Source organism: Macrotis lagotis, chromosome 6 (genome assembly GCF_037893015.1).
Source record: "Macrotis lagotis isolate mMagLag1 chromosome 6, bilby.v1.9.chrom.fasta, whole genome shotgun sequence".
NCBI classification, from domain to species: Eukaryota; Metazoa; Chordata; class Mammalia; order Peramelemorphia; family Peramelidae; genus Macrotis; species Macrotis lagotis.
In genome coordinates, this window is record NC_133663.1 from 33,050,003 (window position 1) to 33,070,149 (window position 20,147).

The 20,147-nt window shown below is 40.3% G+C and overlaps 1 protein-coding gene across 2 annotated transcripts in view; it reads right to left on the reverse strand.

Moving 5' to 3' along the window:
• Positions 1 to 11,186: 11,186 nt before the first annotated feature.
• Positions 11,187 to 20,147, reverse strand: part of NCEH1 (neutral cholesterol ester hydrolase 1) — a 56,122-nt gene continuing 47,161 nt past the window's right edge. The window contains exons 4-5 of one of the 2 annotated variants that reach the window (XM_074190933.1): positions 16,993 to 17,164; positions 11,187 to 14,289 (exon numbers count right to left, since the gene is read on the reverse strand). In XM_074190933.1, coding sequence (XP_074047034.1) covers positions 13,672 to 14,289; positions 16,993 to 17,164 — 790 coding nt within the window. In that variant the 3' untranslated portion in view covers positions 11,187 to 13,671. The remainder of the gene's footprint in view (positions 14,290 to 16,992; positions 17,165 to 20,147) is intronic. The other variant, XM_074190932.1, reaches the window with a different exon arrangement.

Here is a 20,147-nt window from a genome sequence, read left to right on the forward strand (position 1 = left end):
AAGTTCATCTATTAAATTGTCCCAGTATCTCCCTGGCAACAGTTTCCTTACTTATAAAATGATAGAGGTCAGACTAGGTGATCTCAAAGTTCCCTAATTCTTTTGCTCTCTATTAATCAGATTACTGAGTCTAGTGTTTTGGAGCCTGTTTTGGGGTGAGCTGTTTTAACTCCTGGTCCACCCTGAGAGCCAAGGTCTATTAGTCAATAAATATTTATTAATCATCTACTATGTGCCAACTACTTTGGAGTACATAAATAGGTGGTACAGTGATACACTGGATAGAAGATCTGGAGTCAGGAAGACTTGAATTCAAATCTGGCCTCAGACTCTGACTACCTATGTGACCCTGGGCGAGTTATTTAAGCTCTGTTGTCTCAATTTCCTCATCTATAAAATGAGAATGCCTTGGAGAAGGAAATAGCAAACCATTCAAGTATCTTTGCCAAGAAAACTCTATGGACATAGTCTATGGAATCACCAATCATCTGAACAACAGCAACATATTGGGACTGTGCTAAGTGTTAGGGACACAACATCATTGTCCAAGGGGGCAAAAGATTTGTCAGATGAAGGGAGTAGACTTTCAGCTCTATTACTGGGATTCATGACCCATATTGCCTGGAAGAAGAACATAAAAACTCTTTTCCCAAACCTATTTTCTCCATTATTTCTGAGTTTTTCAAGACATTTTATAGTTTGTTTTGGGTGTGAGGCTGTTGAGAGTCCAGTTCTGCCACTAACTTAAGAAATCACTCCTCTCTGGTGGGAGGGGAGAAGAAGGCGAAGTCTAAGGAGTTTGATGACTCTGTTATTCTACACCAGATTAATCTGTGCCTCAATGAAACTTAACTCTTGGTTTAGAGAAGAAATTTCCTGGATTCCTGGAAACAAAGCGGGGGGGGGGGGGGGGGGCGCGGTTCCAGGGTTCTGAACAACATGGCTTTGGCCATATCCTATTCATCTAAATCTACTTTTATTCTGTGAAAGGGAAGAGAATATAAGGTAATAGAGTGAGATCCCAAAAGAAGGGACATTTCAGCATCTGGAATACTTAGAATAAGACCTTTCTGCTTCACCTCCTCTTCCTTCCCTTTCAATTCATTATTCATATTGATTATTTATTGATTATTCATATTATCTTCCTTCTATACAGATCTGGTCTGGACATCCAAAGATCTTGAGTGTCTCTAAATAGTATAATGATTAAAAAAACTAGCAGATATATAGTGCTTTAGGGTTACCTGTTAAGTTCCTTCCGGCTAGTTTATCCTTACTTAGGCAAACAGAGACAAAGGAGACAAGGATAGACAAGATGAGGGAGATGTGGGAGACAGTTCTCCCAGATCTCCATTTATTAAACCAAATACAAGTGCTTAAATATCTTCCCCAGTCCCTGGTCTAGTCCCTGGTCCACTCCCACTCCCATGGCACTTTCCAATCAACCAGTAAAACAAAGCTCCTGTACTTGAGGACACCAGGTGACAAAAGTTTATAGTACTCCCATACAGGACAGTCCCTTACAGTTACCCAAAGAACTTGACATTCTTAAACTCTTTGATCCTCAAAACAACATTGAGAGGTTGATGCTCCAATTATCTCCATCTTACAGATGAGGAAACAGAAGTGACTTGCCCAAGGTCTCACAGTCAGTAAGTTTTGGAAGTTATATTTAAACTGTCTTCCTGATCTTCAGCCCTCTTATCCACCATTCTAGAGTCCTCTGATAATATCAAATCTAATATCAAATTAAGCAACTATTTGTCAAACCGTATTTCTCCAGTTTTTTCTTGTATTTCAAGGCAACAACAGCAACAATAAACTCTTAACTGTTCCCTTTCACACAATCAGTATTTTGACCAAACAGAACCACTCTGGAGCTCCTGAACAAACCCTGCACCCCCAATCTTCACAAAGCCCTAAAAAGTTCTTCTTTCCTATCTTTCTCTAATTATTCTGCCCATTAGTCAAAGTTGCACATTAGTGAGTCATAGTTTACATTGCAGGGAATTCACTAAACACTTAATAAATTCTTGTTAAGGAACTGATGGATGGCAGGAAGAAAAATGCTGGCTTGGAGTCCAAGTTGGATTTGTAATTAGAATCAATGAATTAATAAGCATCAATTAAGCAACTATTACAGTTATGTGTTTCTAAGCACTGGGGATCCAAGATAAAAGTTTACCTTCTGAACAAGGGAGACAATAAATAGGGATAGGAACTCTACTTAGGATATTATTGGTAGGCTGTTTCAGTCATTTTTCAGTTGTGTCCAACTCTTTGCAACGCCAGGGGAGGTTTTCTTCACAGAGTTACTGGAGTGGTTTGCTATTTCCTTCTCCAACTCATTTTACAGATGAGGAAACTGAGGCAGAGTGAAATGATTTGCCCTGGTTCTCACACAGGCAGTAAGGGTTTGGGTTTTTTTGTATTTTGGGTTTTTTTTTTAAGTCCTCCAAGGTAGTTCTTCAAATTTAAGACTGAGGTTTTTTAGCACAAAGTCCTTTACTTTCAGTTTCTTCCTACAATCAATTTCTCGGGTATGAAAGAAACATTCTGCTATTATCCTCAATATGAATTAGATCCCATTTATTGCTTGTTTAATAATCAGGTTGTCCTGATGATTTGTCTGTAGGACAGAACTGAGCTATATTGCTTCCTTTACTACCTTTGTCTCTATCTCTGGCTCTGTTTCTCTTTTCTCTGTGTTTCTGACTTTGTCTATCTGTTTTTCTCTGTTTCAGGGTTTCTTTCTCTGTCTCTGTGTGTATGTGTGTTTCTGTCTCTGTGTCTCTTCTCTATGTCTGTCTCTGTCTGTCTCTGTGTGTGTCTCTGTCTCTCATCTCTGTGTCTGTGTCTGTCTCTCTGTCTCTCTCTGTGTCTGTCTCTCTCTCTCCACCCCACCCCCCTGATTTCAAACCCCTAGTCAGGTTCCACCAGCAAAGTGTATTTACAAACCCATCATATGCATGACTAGTGACCCAAAGTGGAGTTTATAGAGATGGGTGTTCCAGACATCAATCACTCAGACTTTCATTGAAGGGAAGTAGAGTTTTTCCCATCCCGTATCCCACCCAGTTATTGGTGGGGACAGATAAAGAGGGGAAGTAAGTCAGGATAAACAAGAGAGGAGTGCATCTCCATGTCTGGAGATGCCAGAGGAGCCCAAGCCAGTCACCTCTCCAACTCCCACTATGATGCAGTCTCTGTGTTCTCACTTTTCTACACAGTTTATTTCCAGGCAGAGGGTCAGCAGCTGTTGTCTTGGTGTTTGGCCTCAAATTGACAACACAAGGACCCAGACTAGGGTCCCATCCTGATCCCTAACTAGCGCCGTGGCCTCCATTCCCCTTTGTCTCCAAACAAGTCCCTTCTTCCTTTCCAGGAGGTTCTCTGCCACCTTTCCTAGAACCAGTGAATATTGGAGGGTGCTCTATTTTCTAGAACTTTGATTTTTTTTTTTTTGGCTCTAGAGGAGAACTACATAAATTTATCAGTTTTAAAAAATAAATCTTTGGGGGTACTGAGATGGCACAGTGGATAGATCACAGATCCTGGAGTCAGAAGGATCTGAGTTCAAATTTGACCTCAGATACTTACTAGCTGTGTGACACCTGGGATGAATCACTTTTTAAGAAACCAGGGAAAAATTCCTGTGGAGACTATTTAGGGAAAATTGATTTAGACTATATAGATCTGGGATCACTCAAGAAGGAGAACTATTATAATTTCCTTTTTGTATTGGAAACAAAGCTTGTAATTTTTGTGTTGTGGCTGATTCTGAATTAGCTTTTAGAGACCCCGTTTGGCAGTGAATCCAGCAGCAGATGCCCCTTTGGGTATACCTAAATTTGGCTGGGTGGCCGCATGTCTACCCTTAGATCAGGTGTTAGCCACTCCTTAAGGACTGTGCCTGTGGCATGTGCAATGGAAGCCACTCCAACATCCGCTGTTAGCCTCTCCTTAGACACTGTCTCCATCCTTCCCACTACAGATTTGGGGATGATGATGTTTGTCCATTTTCAAAAAAGATTGTGACATCAGGGAGGTGATGCCATGACAAGCATGTGAATTGGATGGGGGGGGCTGTACTAAGTCCCCAGTCTCACTTTCTCCTCCTGATCCATCTGGGTCCAGTGACCAGATAGGAATCAGGCTGGCTGGAGGTGACCCTGCATGGGAGGCGGTCAGGGTGAAGTGACCAGCCTCAAGTGTCTGAAGCCAGATTCAAACTCCTGTCCTCCTGACTACAAAACCAGCGCTCTAAGCACTGCACCACCTAGGTGCCTCAGGTGTGAGGAAGGCAGAAAGAAGAACTACGGAGGTTAGAAAATGTTGGAGGTTGTGAATGCATTAAACCTTCATGGAAGTTGGGTTTTCTGAGGGATTAAGGTGAGAAAGTGCAAACCAGGTGTAGGGGAATGGGGGCAGGGAGAAGTCTCAAGATGAGAAAGGGAATGTTTGGTTGCTTCATGGTGAATTTGGTACAAATTTCACCTTGCTAGAATTCTGGCTTTTAAAGATAATGGTCCAAAATATTCCTTTACTCCCCATAGTAAGTTAGTATGTTGGCCACAGCAAAAGTCTGGGGAAGGGGGCAACTAGGTGGTGCAGTGGGTAGAGCACTGGTCCTGAAGTCAGCAGGACTGATGCTTACTGGCTGGGTGATCTTGGGCAAGTCACCTCACCCTTGATGGCCTGGCATCCAGGGTCGTCTCGGCTCATCTCGGCTCATCCTGACTCATGTCTGGCCACTGGACCCCAGATGGCTCTGGAGGAGAAATGGAAGTGGGTGACTTAGCACAGCCCTGGCCCCTACCTGTGGCTCCCATAGAAACCACCGAGCATGTCTTACCCCCCCACTGGTGTGCAGCTTCTCTGTGTTGGCGCTGACAATCACTTTGGAGGCCACCCTCCCATCCTGGGGGGCTCTTGCTCATGATCTCCCACGAGTTTATCATTAGTGACTTTCTGGAAGGTTTCTTTTTTTAATGCTATTTTATTTTTTTCCATTCACCTGCAAAGTTAGTTTTCGAGATTCCTCCTTTTGCAAGTTTCTGAGACCCCTACTTCTCTGCCTCCTCCCCCCCTCCCCTCCCCAGGACGGCATTTATAGTTTAGACAGACAGAGCCACCTTTACCACTTTTCCAAAGTGATGCTCCCTTCCCTCTTGTGAATCCTGGGGTGACAGAACCATCTTCGGCCAGCCACCAGTTGCCTCTCACTTTTGCCAGGAGACTAACCAACCTATCTGCTCACGAATTTCCTTGAGGACATCCTTGATTTCTCCATCATGTGTTGCAGCCTAATCACTCCCACCCACCCCCCTTTAACCTTCAGGTGATTTTTTTTGTAAGGCAATGGGTTAAGTGACTTGCCCAAGGCCACACAGCTAGGTAACTATTGTGTTTGAGGTCGGATTTGAACTCAGGTCCTCCTGACTCCAGGGCTGGTGCTCTATCCACTGCACCACCTAACCACCCTTTCAGGTGATTTTTAATTTAAATTCTTTGGTGTCTATAATATTCCGTGATTTTCAGCCACCTATCATCACTAGAAGAGTCTGTTTTTAATTAACAAAATTTTCTCTCCCTTTCTTTTTTTTAAAGATTTTATTTATTTTGAGTTTTACAATTTTTCCCCTAATCTTATTTCCTCCCCCCAAGGCAATTTACCAGTCTTTACATTGTTTCCATGGTATACATTAATCCAAATGGAATGTAATGAGATATCCTCAAGGAAAAAGAAAAAAGAAAAAGAAAGCATATAGCAAATATTCATAGTCCAACAAAACAAATTTCTACATCAGCCTTGTCCAAAAACGTGCATTTTATTCTGCATCCCAACTTGATCACTAGTCCAGCGGGATATAAATTATAGTCTTCCTCATCAAACCTCTGGAATTCTGGTTGGTTGTTGCATTGATCAAAGTTCCTAAATCTTTTAAAGTTCTTTGTCTATAAGAATATTGGTATAAAAAGGATGAACCTTTAATTTGGGGAAAAGTGGGATCATTCAAAGAAAAAATTGCAATTTCTCTATCTTCCTCATTCTGTTCAACTCTGGGCTTATGTAGGTAGCATTTATTTAGTGCTTTGAGGTTAGCAAGGCAGTCTAAAAATATTGTCTCATCTGATTCTCACAACAATTCTGTAACATAGGTGTTATCATTACGGTGGTACCTAGGTACTCATCATTAATTTGTTCCAGAATTCTTGAAGAGTGGTGAAAGTAATGAGTAGGGACCATATTTTTTCCATATGAAACAATGTAATTAGAAATAATTTGTGAAAGTTCTGGGGAACTTTCACATTTTACTGGGTTAATATTAAGTGATAAGGCTGTTTTGTAAGGATCTTAAAACTCATTAGAAATAGGCTGAAAAAGTAACTAATGACATAAAAGTAAAATTTAACTTTACCTGTACTGGCATAGTAGGTTATTGTCTTTCATTCTCAAAGAAGACCACATCATCATATGGGGAGGCCATAACAAGCAATTTAAGGGGGTACTGGGCAAAGTCACCAACTTCACTGGCTCCTTTGGAGTCATCTGAGTCCAGGTCAGATATGAATCAGAACAAATGGAGATGACCTTAGATGCAATGGGAGATCTTGACCTTTTAAAGCTAAGGCCTTTTCCAGGTCATGGCCATGCCCATTTAATTATTAAGGGTAGATGAGGGAGATGAGACATAGAAGTCAAGAATGAAATCTTTTGCTTAGTCCAAAAACCAAAAATTAAACTTGGAGAGCAAGACCCTCGGGACTTCTCAGTGATTAAGGCAATTGGCCTCTGTTTAATCGAGAGAGGAGCACCAAGTGAAGAGTGGCAAGAGACATGAGGAAGCATTTCCTCTAGCAAGTGCAAATGAAACATTTCTTCCTTGTTAGAGAAAATGAAATGATCCCAGAACTACTATCTTGATGAGTAAGGAGAACGACAAGTCATGAAGCCAATGAGTATTGAGATAATTTGATTTACAGATGAGGACAAAATAACTTGTCCAGGACCATATAGTGTCTGAGGCTAGATTTGAACTTGGGTCTTCCTGACTCCAGATCTAGGTCTTTATTCAGTCAGCATTATGTAAATTCTAGATTAAGGTTCTAGAAACATTTCATTGTCCAATCTCAAAGATACTGTTAGATGAGTTCTCAGATTGCTCAAGCCAACAGTACATCAGACCCGAACGATAGGTATTCTTTATCCGCTTGGTTTTGCCCTTTATGGATAGTCAGGCCAAACCCTTTAGAATGAGATCTCTTTTTAGGAGACTACAATATTACAGGGATTGATTCTGTTCACACAATGTCCTCTAATTATAGGGAATCTCTCTCAACTTGGATTTTGGGCTGAATCTCTTCCATGATTGTGGTGATGAATAAATTTGGTGAACATGTCTGTTTATGTCTCACTTGCTGTTAATGAATAGAAATATCATCAAACTACATATCTTGTTATGCCTATGAAGTTATTTTATGATTTTGACACATGAATGGGAAGCATCTTTTCTGAGCGGTAAAGAGAAGTACAAATATTTATTTAAATGGATGGATGCACAGGTAACTTTTCACATACATGCACCCTAACACAAACACATACACACACAAGCACACACTCATTCCACTACTGTTTTGAAAGAAACTGTAGCTTAGTGGCTAGGGTTCAATATGGAGACTGGAAAACATTGGTTCTAATCTTACTTCAGACACTTTCTAGTATATGAACAAGTAACTTAATCTATCTCAATTTTCTCACTTGTAAAATTAAGACAATCTTTAGAGAACTTATCTTCCAGGATTTTCAGCAGACTTAGGTGAGATAATGTGTGTAAAGTGTTTTACAAACCTTGAAGGATGATAAATATGATTATATTGGTGGTTGTTTGTCCTTCCTTTGGGGGGCTCTATCCACTGTGCCACCTAGCTGCCCCTTGTCCTTCCTTCTCAAAGAGGACCATAACATCAGGGACGTGATGTCCAGATATGCAAGTCAATTGGAGTTAAGTGTGGGAAGATTGTGCAAAGTCACCAGCCTCTCTAAAACCAAGAGACACTGCTTCCAGAGGAGACCTAGATATGAGCTTTTACTTCTAAGAAAGCAGCCAATCTTTCTCACTGGTTTCAAAGAGATTCTCTCCATTTTTGCAAGGTCCTGATGCTGCAGCTGTTTGCTGGGAGGCTCATTAGCCTGCAGCCACAACAGAGAGATGCAAGCCCTCCGTGTGCCACCTCACTAAACAGGATCTACTTAAATGCAAAGCATGGTATTCTGAGTCATTTTCCAAAAGGAGAATAAACAGTCATCCTGAATAAAAGCTTTAAAAACAAACAAACAAGAGAGCCTGTTAGACACACAGGCAAATCATAGTTTTGGCTTTTTAACAAAAACTCCTTTTGTAAGAACTCGGCCCTTTTCTATGATATATTTGAAAGAGCCTAAAAATACTTCTCAATTAAAAAAAAAAGTCTTTTCATTTATTTTGACTTGCCATCCTTTGCCTTGTCTCTGCCTCTCTCTCTCTCTCTCTCTCTCTCTCTCTCTCTCTCTCCCTCCCTCCCTCCCTCCAAATTGGAATCATTTTTTTTCACAAAGTACAATTCTTCAAGGGCACCCTCTGCTGGCATTTAAATGAATTTTTTAAGTGTTCTTAAACCCCGTCAACTGGTCATTTTTGCGTTAAAATAGAGAAGAGAAGGGAGCCTATAGGTGGAACAATGGATAGATTGTGGGAGGAAAGACCTTAAAAAGAGGTCTTCCCCTGCACCTGGGACCATCTCCAGTCATTCGGATTCATATCTGGTCACTGGACTCTGATGTCTCTGGAGGAGAGAGTGAGGTTGGCGACTTCACACAACCCTCCTTTCCTCGAATCCAAGTCACTTGTAAGTCATGCATCTCCTCCCTGATGATGCCATCGGTCTGTCTTCCTGAGTTCAAACTTGATCTCAGATCCTTCCTAGCTATGTGATCCTGGGCAAATTACTTAACCTTGTTTGCCTCAGTTTCCTTATCTGTAAAACAAACTGGAGAAGGAATGGTCACCCAGTCCAGTATATCTGCCAAACCCTGAATTGAGTCAGGGAGAGTCAGACACAACTGAAACACTCAGCAAATAGTGACAAAAGAAGAGCAGCTTGAGGCTCAGGAAGGTCTGAAGTCCAAGTCCATCGAGGACATGGGACCTTGGCTGAGTTGAACAACACGCCTCAATTTGTCCACTTTTGTTGTTTGTCCTTCATGCTAAGAGGACCGATGGCATCATCAGGGAGGAGATGCATGACTTACAAGTGACTTGGATTCGAGGAAAGGAGGGTTGTGTGAAGTCGCCAACCTCACTCTCTCCTCCAGAGACATCAGAGTCCAGTGACCAGATATGAATCCGGATGACTCGAGATGGTCCCAGGTGCAGTGGAAGACCTCTTTTTAAGGTCTTTTCCAGATCTCAGTTTGTCTGAGACAATGTTCTTTCAGTGGTTAAAAACTAGATAAGAGGGGCAGCTAGGTGGTGCAGTGGATAGAACGCCAGCCCTGGAGTTAGGAGTACCTGAGTTCAAATCTGACCTCAGACATTTAATAATGACCTAGCTGTGTGGCCTTGGGCAAGTCACTTAACTCCATTACCTTGCAAAAACCTAAAACCAAAAAACTAGATAAGAAATGAGGCAAAAGATGGCCTACTTTGCCTTCACAAAAGAATTGATTTGGGAAGGGAAGACCCTAGGTTTCTGGCTAGAACTGAAACAATTGCTATTTACACTCCCTCAAAACCCAAACTATGAGCAACTGAGACTTGGGCTGGGATTTACTTTTGAGAGGTTAGTGAAAGTCAGAGTGATTTGGGCATAAAGGCACAGTCAAGGAAAAATTCCATTCAAATCATTGCGGGCTTGGTTTTTCAGAGCTACATTCAAGAAATCACAAATAAAAACTACATGAGACAAAAAAAGTTCATTGTTCCAGTTTTGAATCAGGAAGAAAAAAAATCTAGTCCCCCTCAAGACCCAAGATCCCTTGGAAAGGATAAGCAATCAAAATTTCTATACCTTTGAACAAAGGACACACATGTAAAGTCTGACTCCCACATGGACAGAGGGAGAAGAGAAGGAGAGGGAGGAGGGCCACCTCTAAAATGGCATCAATCCTCCTTCACAAGGTCCTTGGATCAAATGAGGTAACCTATGCATAGTGTTATATGGGTAAATGCTATTATTCTCTTCCAGATGGATTCACACGCCAGTGCTTCAGTTAATTGAAAGATGGCAGAGTAGAGTAGCAACCTGTAGGATATGGTGCCAAGTTTAAGAATGGTGTAAGATTTCTATATATTCAATGTACTTGATATTTTTGTAAAGCATTATGGGTACACTAGACATTTTGACCCTAATGGATTATGAAAAAACCTTGCTGTCTTCAGTAGAACAATGAGAATGAACATCTTCCTTTCTGTAATCAATTTGCTGAAAATGTTAGCCTTTTCTCCAAACGTTCCCTCCACTCAAAACTTCTCGGTCACTCTGCCTCTATTTTATTCTACTCCTTCAACTTAGTATCCCTTCATTATTCATCTACCACCATTCTTTTGTCTTCTCAACAGACTATAAAAATATTCATTCTTGTGAAACTGAGTGAAGATGTTGAGTCAGCTCTTGAAATTCTTGGCCCTGGCCTCCATTAGTAGTTCTTCCCTTATGACTAAATAATAAAGAATGCTTTAGTCAAACAAGAAAGAGGCCAAGGTCTGAATCCATTCTTCAGTGCTAAATGACACAGGTGCTTTTGCACCAGGGGAGTTTTCCATAACTTTCCAGAACAACACCAACAAAGCTAAGCTATCACATAATACATAAATATTATATAATGAAGGCATGGCTCCTATAATAAAAAGCAATAGCAATAACTGACATTTATATAGCACTTTAAAAGTTTTCAAAGAACTGTCCTTACATCTTTTCAGAAATGAAACTGCTGTAGCAAAAGGGAATACACCCATCCATAGTTTAAAGGAAATTGAACTTCCCTAGTGGCCCAAGACATTTGGATGTGGCTTCGGTTTCTGCAGCTTCCTACTACATACATAGATCTGCTTTTTAGGGAAATGATACAAAGGAGGAGAGCCCAGAAAAAGTCATGAGTTATCTTGAGTAACCTAGAATAGGATGTCACCAAAAAATTCAGTCATTTTATTTTCAGATATGGTACAAATGAAACAGATGCTTAGGGTTAACTGAATTTTCATCTTATAAACCACACACTACTCATTTTTTGCTTTGTATTTTTTTTCTTTATTTCTTTTTGTAGGGTAGGAACTAAAAGAATTTTTTAAAAGGCCAAAGGTCATGCAGAGCCCTCAAGCAAAATACATCAAGTTGTTCTTTAATTCTCCACAAATAAAAGTTAAAACATTAAAGTGAATTTATCATTAACTTTTTAGTATTTAACTTCCTGGAGGCTTTTTCTTCACACTTCATATATACAACATTGATATCAGGAAAGAACAAATAATTTTTTTTAAAAAAATCAAACACATTTTTATAAAACAGAAAAAAAAACCCAAAAAAGGAGCTCCTGGCATTGAAGCAATGTGTAAAACTTTAAAAATCTAAATAAAACTTCTTTAAAAAAGAAAACAACAGTGACTAAAACGACCACCCTATAAAAATTCCTTCAAGATTAGTGTGACCATGATCACTAACTGTCATCATTTCATAAAATTACATGACTTTAAGCAAGTCGCTTAAAAAAATAGACCAGATGACCTTTATGGTTTCTTCAGTTCTAATGCTACAAATTTATAATTTCATCCTAGCAAGAGTTGGGCAGAAAATTAGGATAAATCTAGCTTTCCCAGTCTAGTTCAAGTCCATGGGACTGTAGTAGTCAGAAATCTGGGAACACATACATTTTTAATCATCTATTTTTAGTGCAATGAGAGAATTTCTGTGGGCAGTCTACTATAGGATTCTGATCACTCAAATCCCCAGAAACTTTTTTCACAATTCTACAAGATGTGATTTTCAGATGCTCTTGAGACATTTCTTATCTTAGCAGCAAGAAAAAAATCGTTAAAAATGGGTACAACCCATTGCATGACTCAAAATTTGATCTTTGAATCACAGTTTAAAAAAAAACCAAATCAGTTTTTATAAGGGTCACTTATTATATGGGGCAAAAGTTAAAATTCCAAGTTTTCTACAAAGCAAATATTTGGTGGAACAGTGACAGTAGCCTCTGTTTATGTCCAGTAATGTTCTGGGAGGAGGGGTTTGGGGAAGACCCATTAAGGGATGAACAAAGAACAACATCTGTCTGATTAATGATTGGGTTCTTTTATAGACATGTATACACATCTGTATGTATCTTTTATTTATAATTGTCTTGCTTTTGCTTCCAAGGTGAAATGTTTGTGGCCTCTGGCTCATCAAATGCAATAAATAGTGCAGGGAGAGGGAAGAAATAAGATAGATTATATACTCTGTGCTCAGAAGAGAAGAAATTCTCCTATTTTCCCATGCATCAAAGTCAAGATAAGGCCAAATCACTAAATGACAAAGATCTGATGCTTGTGCAATGAGTGGATACAGAAACTTTGGTCTGAGTCCTTTTGAAATTTGATGATTTCCTCAAAGGACTTGAATCTGCTCTGGCCAACTTCCAGACATAATATGTACATTAATAGAGGACAGATTAAAAGGACCGTGTAACATCACTTTGGAGAATGGCAATCTCACAAAAAAAAATGAACCAAATGCCTAACATTTCAGAATGTTCCCAATCAAAAAACAAACAAACTCATAAATGGATGAGTTAAGAGGTTTTGAAACTAGATTATATATACTCTCAGGGATTTTGTTATAACATTAATGATAATGAAATATGCCCTCCTACCTGCTCATACATCACACATGTGTATCTTCTTGCAGGTTACTTATACTTACATACTAAAAATAATCTTTCAGTGAATAGGCCTTTTCCATTTATTATCTACACTCTCAAATGAAATACATTTATCCCCAAATCCCTCTCCACCCTGCCACCCCCCACCCCATAGATTGCATGTACTCTAATATCACATGAGAACAAAAATGCTTAACTATGTACAAAATCCAGTGTAATTTTTTTTCTCTAATACATGTGGTTAAAAGTGAAGTTTAAAGAAAGAGGCTAATCCTAAAGGATCAGTGGATTATCATCTTTTACAAAAGACACTGAGGAGGAATGAAGCCCATGTCCCTACAAGAAAACTGTCTGTGCAAAAGAGGAACAAAGACATTTAATGAGTAGGGATGGGGGGGGGTGATTTTAGACTTTTAAGAAATCAGCAATAAGTTATTTGCAAAATGGAACCAGATTTACATAAAATTCTTTAGAGGGGATTGGCAAGTTTTCCTCCATAAATGGTCTTCTGTATAAAGATTATGCTTTCCCAGAATCCTTTGGTAGTTTGGGACCCTGGCAACTCTCTGGGAGGACCAGAAGGCTGGTTAGTCCAGTTTGGAAAACAGATTCAAATCTTCTCTACTCAAATTCATCACTTGGCTTCTCCCAGGCAAAAAGCACCATGACCTGGTAGCCACCTGGGGGAAGTCAGAAGGTGCAAAAGTGACCCCTCATGAATGCCATCGGTCAAGAAGGGCCCATGTTCCTCTCTAGGATGCCATCCATCTTCATAGATTTTCCTTCAGCCACTTGATGTAGCTGTCCCTAGTCCGAACTCCCACTGAGAAGTTGGTGGGCCAAGATGTAAAAATCATGCAGCCATGGAAGGCATCTTCAAAGTGGTCGTGGGTCACATCCACGCCCACACCCTCCAGGCGCTTGACATACATGATGCCATCATCCCTAAGGACATCATGTTCACAGGTCAAGATATAGGTCTTTGGCAGGTTCTGAAGGACTTCCTTGTCAGCAACCAGTGGGGCTGAACGCATATCCAAGAGCTGGGGGAGCTCTTGGACGATTTGGGCATTGCCCACAGTCTGCATGACAGGTCTGTAATCCTTGGTGATGGATTCAGGCAAGAGGGAAAGCCAGTCGAGCCGAGACCTGAGAGTGGCAGCCCGCTCCACATCCAGGGAAGTGTGGTTGTTCACCACCATGGCCTGGACGAACTCTTGGTTCCCTTTTAAATAGTCGATCCAATACCTGATCATGACATGGCGGGGCAGGATTGGGGAGTTCATATTCTGCTGGTAGGACGGGGTATTGAAGTCGAGAGCTTGGAGGACGGGGTAGATCAAAGCCTGGAGCTTGATTTTATCCCTGAAGGTGTCATCTTGGACAAACTGTGGAGAAAGGAAGGGTATTTTGTCTGACATCATTCATCTACATCAGACCCAGATGAGAATTTAAAATAACTAAAACTGAGTGAAGTTAATTAACAGCAATTAGAGACTTGTATTTCACTGGTATAGGAAGATGATGAAATTCCCTTGATCTAAGCAAGTCAGTACCTTCGCTGTAACTTATAATCTTTTTTTTAACCAGACAGTGGGATAAAGTGACTTGCCCAAGGTCACACAGCTAGGTAATTCTTAAGTGGCTGAGGCTGGATTTGAACTCAGATCCTCCTGCCTCCTGCCTTTATCCACTGCACCGATCAGCTGCCCCTGTAACATAATCTTAAGAGAGCTGACTAGGATGCTGGTCATTATGTTATGTACCAGGATCACATAACTAGCATGAGACAGCTAGGCAGTGTAATGGATAGAGTCAGAAAGAACTGAGTTCAAATCCTGCCTCAGGTTCTCACTATTCCTATGACTTTGAGAAAACTACTTTACCTCTCCTAAGTCTCAGTCTCTTCATTTGTAGAACACCTACTGTACATGAGGAACAAAAGACATAGACAATACTTGGCAAACTTTAAACTGCTATAGAAATACTAGCCATGATGAAGATCATGTATTGGAGATAGCACTTGAACCCTAGTATTTCAGCTCTCCATCCACTGTATCAAAGTACCATCTCAACAGTATTGATTGAATGCTTATAGAACTATTGCATTAGGTACTAAAGGGATTTTTATTTTAAACCCATAATTTTTATACTCCATAATACTTGCTCCTAACTTTCTACACAGCAGGATTCCATAAACCTAAGAGTAGTGAAAGGAATAGATGAAAACAAAAAAAAATGGTATAAAAATAAGATGGTAACTCCTTCCTAATTGGAAATGGGAAGCAGCATGGTGGGGAGGAACGGTGGGAAAGAAGTCAGAAAAAAAGCAAGTATCAGCAGCCCATCATCCTCCTGCAACACAAAACAGAATCATTTCTGGGGGAGATGGGGGAAAAACATAAAAGAGTACAGGAAGGAGATGTACCCCAAAGCGACTTCCTCTCACCCTTCCTTGCAAAAGTAGGTGAGAGTGAGGTACAGAATACTGTACAGACTTGGTTGATGCTTTGGCTGATGTTGATGAACTATCTTTCCCCTTCTTTTTCCATAGTGACCTCAGGAAGGAAAGACAACAAAATAGAAAACTGTTCAGTGCAATGCAATGCCTTAGAATCAGAGGGCCCTAGTTCAAAGTAAGCTTCATCTGATACTATCCAAGCATCCTTGGGCAAGCCACATTTTTCTCCTCTATAAAATGAAGAGAAACAGATGGTAACTGAAGACCCTTCCAACTCCGAAGGATGATCTTTCTTTTTCTTCTATTAAAAGACTTACAGGTGGTGAAGTGCTAGAGCTGACTCATGTTGGGCTTGTGAGGGCTGCTGGTTAAATTTTCTGTATGAATGTTCCCACCTCTGAGACTGGCAAATGCTACATATCAGGCATTGCTTGCTTTGCTGATTGTCTAGATTTAAGAAAGTGATGGAGAAAATATGATAACACAGTTAAACTGCAAAGTACGGGGAACATAGATTTTTCTCCCAGAGAGCCAGTTGTTAAACAATAATAGCACACCTTCCTTATAAGGTAGTGAAGAAAATGGAAATGAAGGTGGTGTGAAACCAAGCAATAAGAATATATTTTTTAAAAGACAGAGAAGATAAATGCTTTAGGCTTAACTAAAATCCATTAGGTTCTAATAATGTACATTAATGTACATATTTTACTTTGCTAAAAGCAATTTGACTCAATAAATGAGGTGGGGAAGAAAAGGGAATAAGCACTTATATATCAGGCACTATGCTAAATACTTTACAAATATTATCTCATTTTATTCTTACAACAACTCTGTAAGGTAAGTGCTGTTTTTGCTGTTGTCCAATCATTCCTTTTATATCTAACATTTCATGATCCCATATGGGATTTTCTTGGCAGAGGTATGGAATGGTTGGCCATTTCCTTCTTCGGTTCATTTTACAGATAAGGAAACTGAGGCAAATAGGGTTAAATAACTTGCCCGGGGTCACACAGCTACTAAGTGTCTGAGGCCAGATATGGACTCTGGAAGATGAGTTTTCCTGACTCCAGGCCTAGAGCTACACCCACTGTGCCATCTAGCTGGCCGCAGTTGAGGAAACCAGCTTAGACAGTTCAGTTCCTTGGCGGGGATCATACAGCTAATAAGAGTTGGAGGTGGGATTTGAACTCAGTTCTTCCTAGTTCTAGGCTCCGCTCTCTATCAGCTGTACCACATACCTTTCTCTCTAGGACACACTTTACTCATTCATTTTTTAAATCATGGCATCTTGGATTTGGAGCTGGAAAGGACTCGGAGGTTATCTAGTTTGACCTCCCCATTTTACAATTGAGGAAATTAAGGTCCAGAGGACAACCTGCCTGAAGTAACACAGATAACTAGAATCCGTGGTGGGATCTGACTACAGAGCTAGTTCTTCTGGGCTTCAACCATAGGGTCCTGAAATAGTCTTCTCCGACTACTCTTTAGGTCATGGGAGCAGCACCTTGGACAGATCCTTTCATTTCCAATACCGCCCAAAGGAGGTGTTGCCATAGAAGCCACAAAACAGAACAACAGAGAGTAAAACAAACAAAAAAACAACAACAAAGTTCCCTCCTGCCCATATTACCTGCTGACTGAGAGCTGCAGCCAAATTTCCACCAGCACTGTCTCCAGAAATGGCTATTCTCTCTGGATCAACAGAATACTTCTCCAGGACGTGGGGCTGCAGGAAGTACTTGGTAGCCCGTTCTAGATCATGGAGTTGTTCAGGGAAATGAACATTTGGGACCAGCCTGTATCTGTGGAGATAAAAGATCTATGTATTTAAAGATCATGACTTTTGAAAGTGACTGATAGGCAGGGAGATGCCAGGGATGGTTCATTTTAAAACTAATTGATGGCCAACTAGATATGGGAAAGTATAGAGTCCAAAAAAAATGCTTTACTTTGATGAAGGATGAGTACCTGGTCTGTGGTAGTAGTAGTCTGTTTCTCTTCTAGATACACTCACAACTTTCCCAACCTTTTCTAGAAATGACCATAATCTTTCCCACCTTGATGGTTCATGCCCATCTAACTGACCATTTTTCTGCTTGAACCTTTACTGATGAGAAACCAGACAACCTGACCCAAGACACTTACCTTTCTGTATAAAACCATATTATTGGGAGGCTTTTGCCCAATCTATACATTAAGCTACTCTGCTTGGATTGCCCTGGCATTACCTTTTCCAGACCTCATTTGAAGATACTGGTTGCTGCCCCCACATATGTATAAATCTGCTTCTTAAGTCTTCTTTTGTGTAAGTTCAAATTACCATAAGAAAAGTATAAGTTTTCAAGTTAGGGGTTCTTAAAACTGGAATCTATGAACTTGTTTTTTTTTAATATTTTGATAGCTATTTTAATCGAATTGGTCTCCCTTATAATCCTGGACATTTGATTTTATGCATTTAAAAGCATCATTCTGCCTCCCAGGGTATCTTAAACTAAGGCACAGAGCACTAGAAAGAATACTGGATCTGGAGTCAGTGGACCTAGGTTCAAATCTCAACCATACCACTCAGTGGTCCTCTGTCTCTGGACCTCAGTTTCCTCATCTGTAAAATGAGGATGGTAATAACATCTTCAAAGAATTTTGGGGATGATCAAATGAAATCCTCTATGTAAAGCACTTTGCAAACCTTTGAGTCAGTCAGTCACCAAATATTTACTAACCATCTACTATGGGACTGACATTGCATTAAATGCTAGGGATACACAAATTATTATTATTAATTATTATTATTATTACATGATTTGCAGGTTTCTCCCTTTCATTGATGACCAATTAACCCTCATCAAAACATACTCATTGGCATGAAAGTGGCGAGTGCGAGTCAAAACCACTAGGTGGTGCCTTTGTACATGCTGTATCCAATTTGCCCAAAGTCCTTGAGAGTATGGGGCCTTCAGTGATGAATTCTTGATCTTCCATCTGATACAGAACCACCTATATAACCATCTCAGTTACCTTTAGGAAATAAATGATGTTGGATTATCAGAAATATTTATCAAGGGCTTTTTATCCTCTTACTTAAAATTCTGTCATTTCTCATCTCCAGGAAAGTCAAATCCAATCCTAAGGCTAAATGTTCTAGAAATAGATCCAGTGGTTTTGAATTACGGGGGACAGAGGAATGAGAAGAAATGAAAGCACCCATATATTTTTTTCAGATTCCTTTGAACTCTTAATTACAGGCCAGGTTTCCTGAGAAAGGTCAGCTCAATGCAAAGCAATTATGGAACATAAGAAGCTCCTGCCACCATGAGGGATCCACATCCTTCCCCTCTCATAGCTTTTCTCAAGCTCTAAACTCAGAGAATTTACTAAGGAACAGGACCTGTTCCTGATTTTTCTGCTTAGGTGACTAATGAGCCTAGACACTTTTCAGTTTCCATGGACTGAAGTGAACCAAGTATCCAAAAAAGCATCAGAAAAGACCGGAGAGATAAGGCAATCTCAAGTTGATAGTTATAGGGGAGGCTCCAAAGACCGAGATAGCCAAAAACAACAAAAAAAAACGCCACCAAGGACACAATACCAAAACATAACAGAACTGTCAGAATACTTGTTTTGCAATCTGTCCTGAGAGCTGAGCTTCCTATAGGAAGTCAGGAGAATTCTACAAGGACATTGTTTCAAAATAATGCTACTATCTGGTACAAGAGATCACATTTTTGGAACTGGAAGGACCCCAAAAGACGTCTAATCCACTTCCCACATTTTACAGAAGACCCAGTGAGGTCAAGAGAAAGTCCCTCAGGTACCAAGAATTCAAAGATTAGATGACTCTCAGAACAGGAAATAAGGAAAGGACTTGGAAATGACGGTGATGAAAAAATATGTTACTGTGAAAAAATTGAAAATGAAGATCCTGCTGGAAAGGAGAAACAATTCTGCTGTTCTAGTCAGCCGCCTTTCTTCAATTATTGGGCATACTTCTTTCCAAACGAGAAAAATAATGTCTAGAATTCGTAGAAAATCCTCAGTTGGGCATCTCCAGCCTACCAGAGTCTGCCTCTTGCTATCCTTCATGCCAGTCATTTGCTAGACATGCCATCGTAATTTCTGCCTGGGCCTTTGCCTAGGAGCTTAATTACTGTAATTAGCGTTTATATGGCGTTCTCATTGACAGAAACTCTGGTGGATTCCTTCAAGCACGCCTCAGGTACCGCCTCCCCCATATATATACATAATAGGATTGGATGTATGATTTTCACTGTTAGGGAGACTTTCTCCACAACTCATATTCTTATAGTTACAGAAAATAGCAGCTTTCAAAATCTAATCTGGGGGGCGGCTAGGTGGCTCAGTGGATAAAGCACCGGCCCTGGAGTCAGAAGTTATCTGGGTTCAAATCTGGTCTCAGACACTCGATAATGACCTAGCTGTGTGGCCTTGGCCAAGCCAAGCCTTTCAAAAAAAAAAACCTAAAAAAAATCTAATCTGGAGGTCCCTAAAGGGCTCCCAGATCCTTACAGGAAGTCCTCAAGGTCAAAATTGTTTCAATAATAAAAATACCAAGATTTTAATTTCTTAGCAATAGCTATCATATAACTCACATAAACAAAAGCTCTTTGGCGGAGAGTCTTTAGCAATTTTTGAGAGAATAAAAGGGGTCTTAAAACCACAGCGTTTGAGAACCACTGGTCCAGAGCACCAAGATATCAGATAACTTGTCCAGGGTTACAGAGCCAATTTACATCATGGCTGGGATCTCCCTGGCTTGCAGGTTAGGGC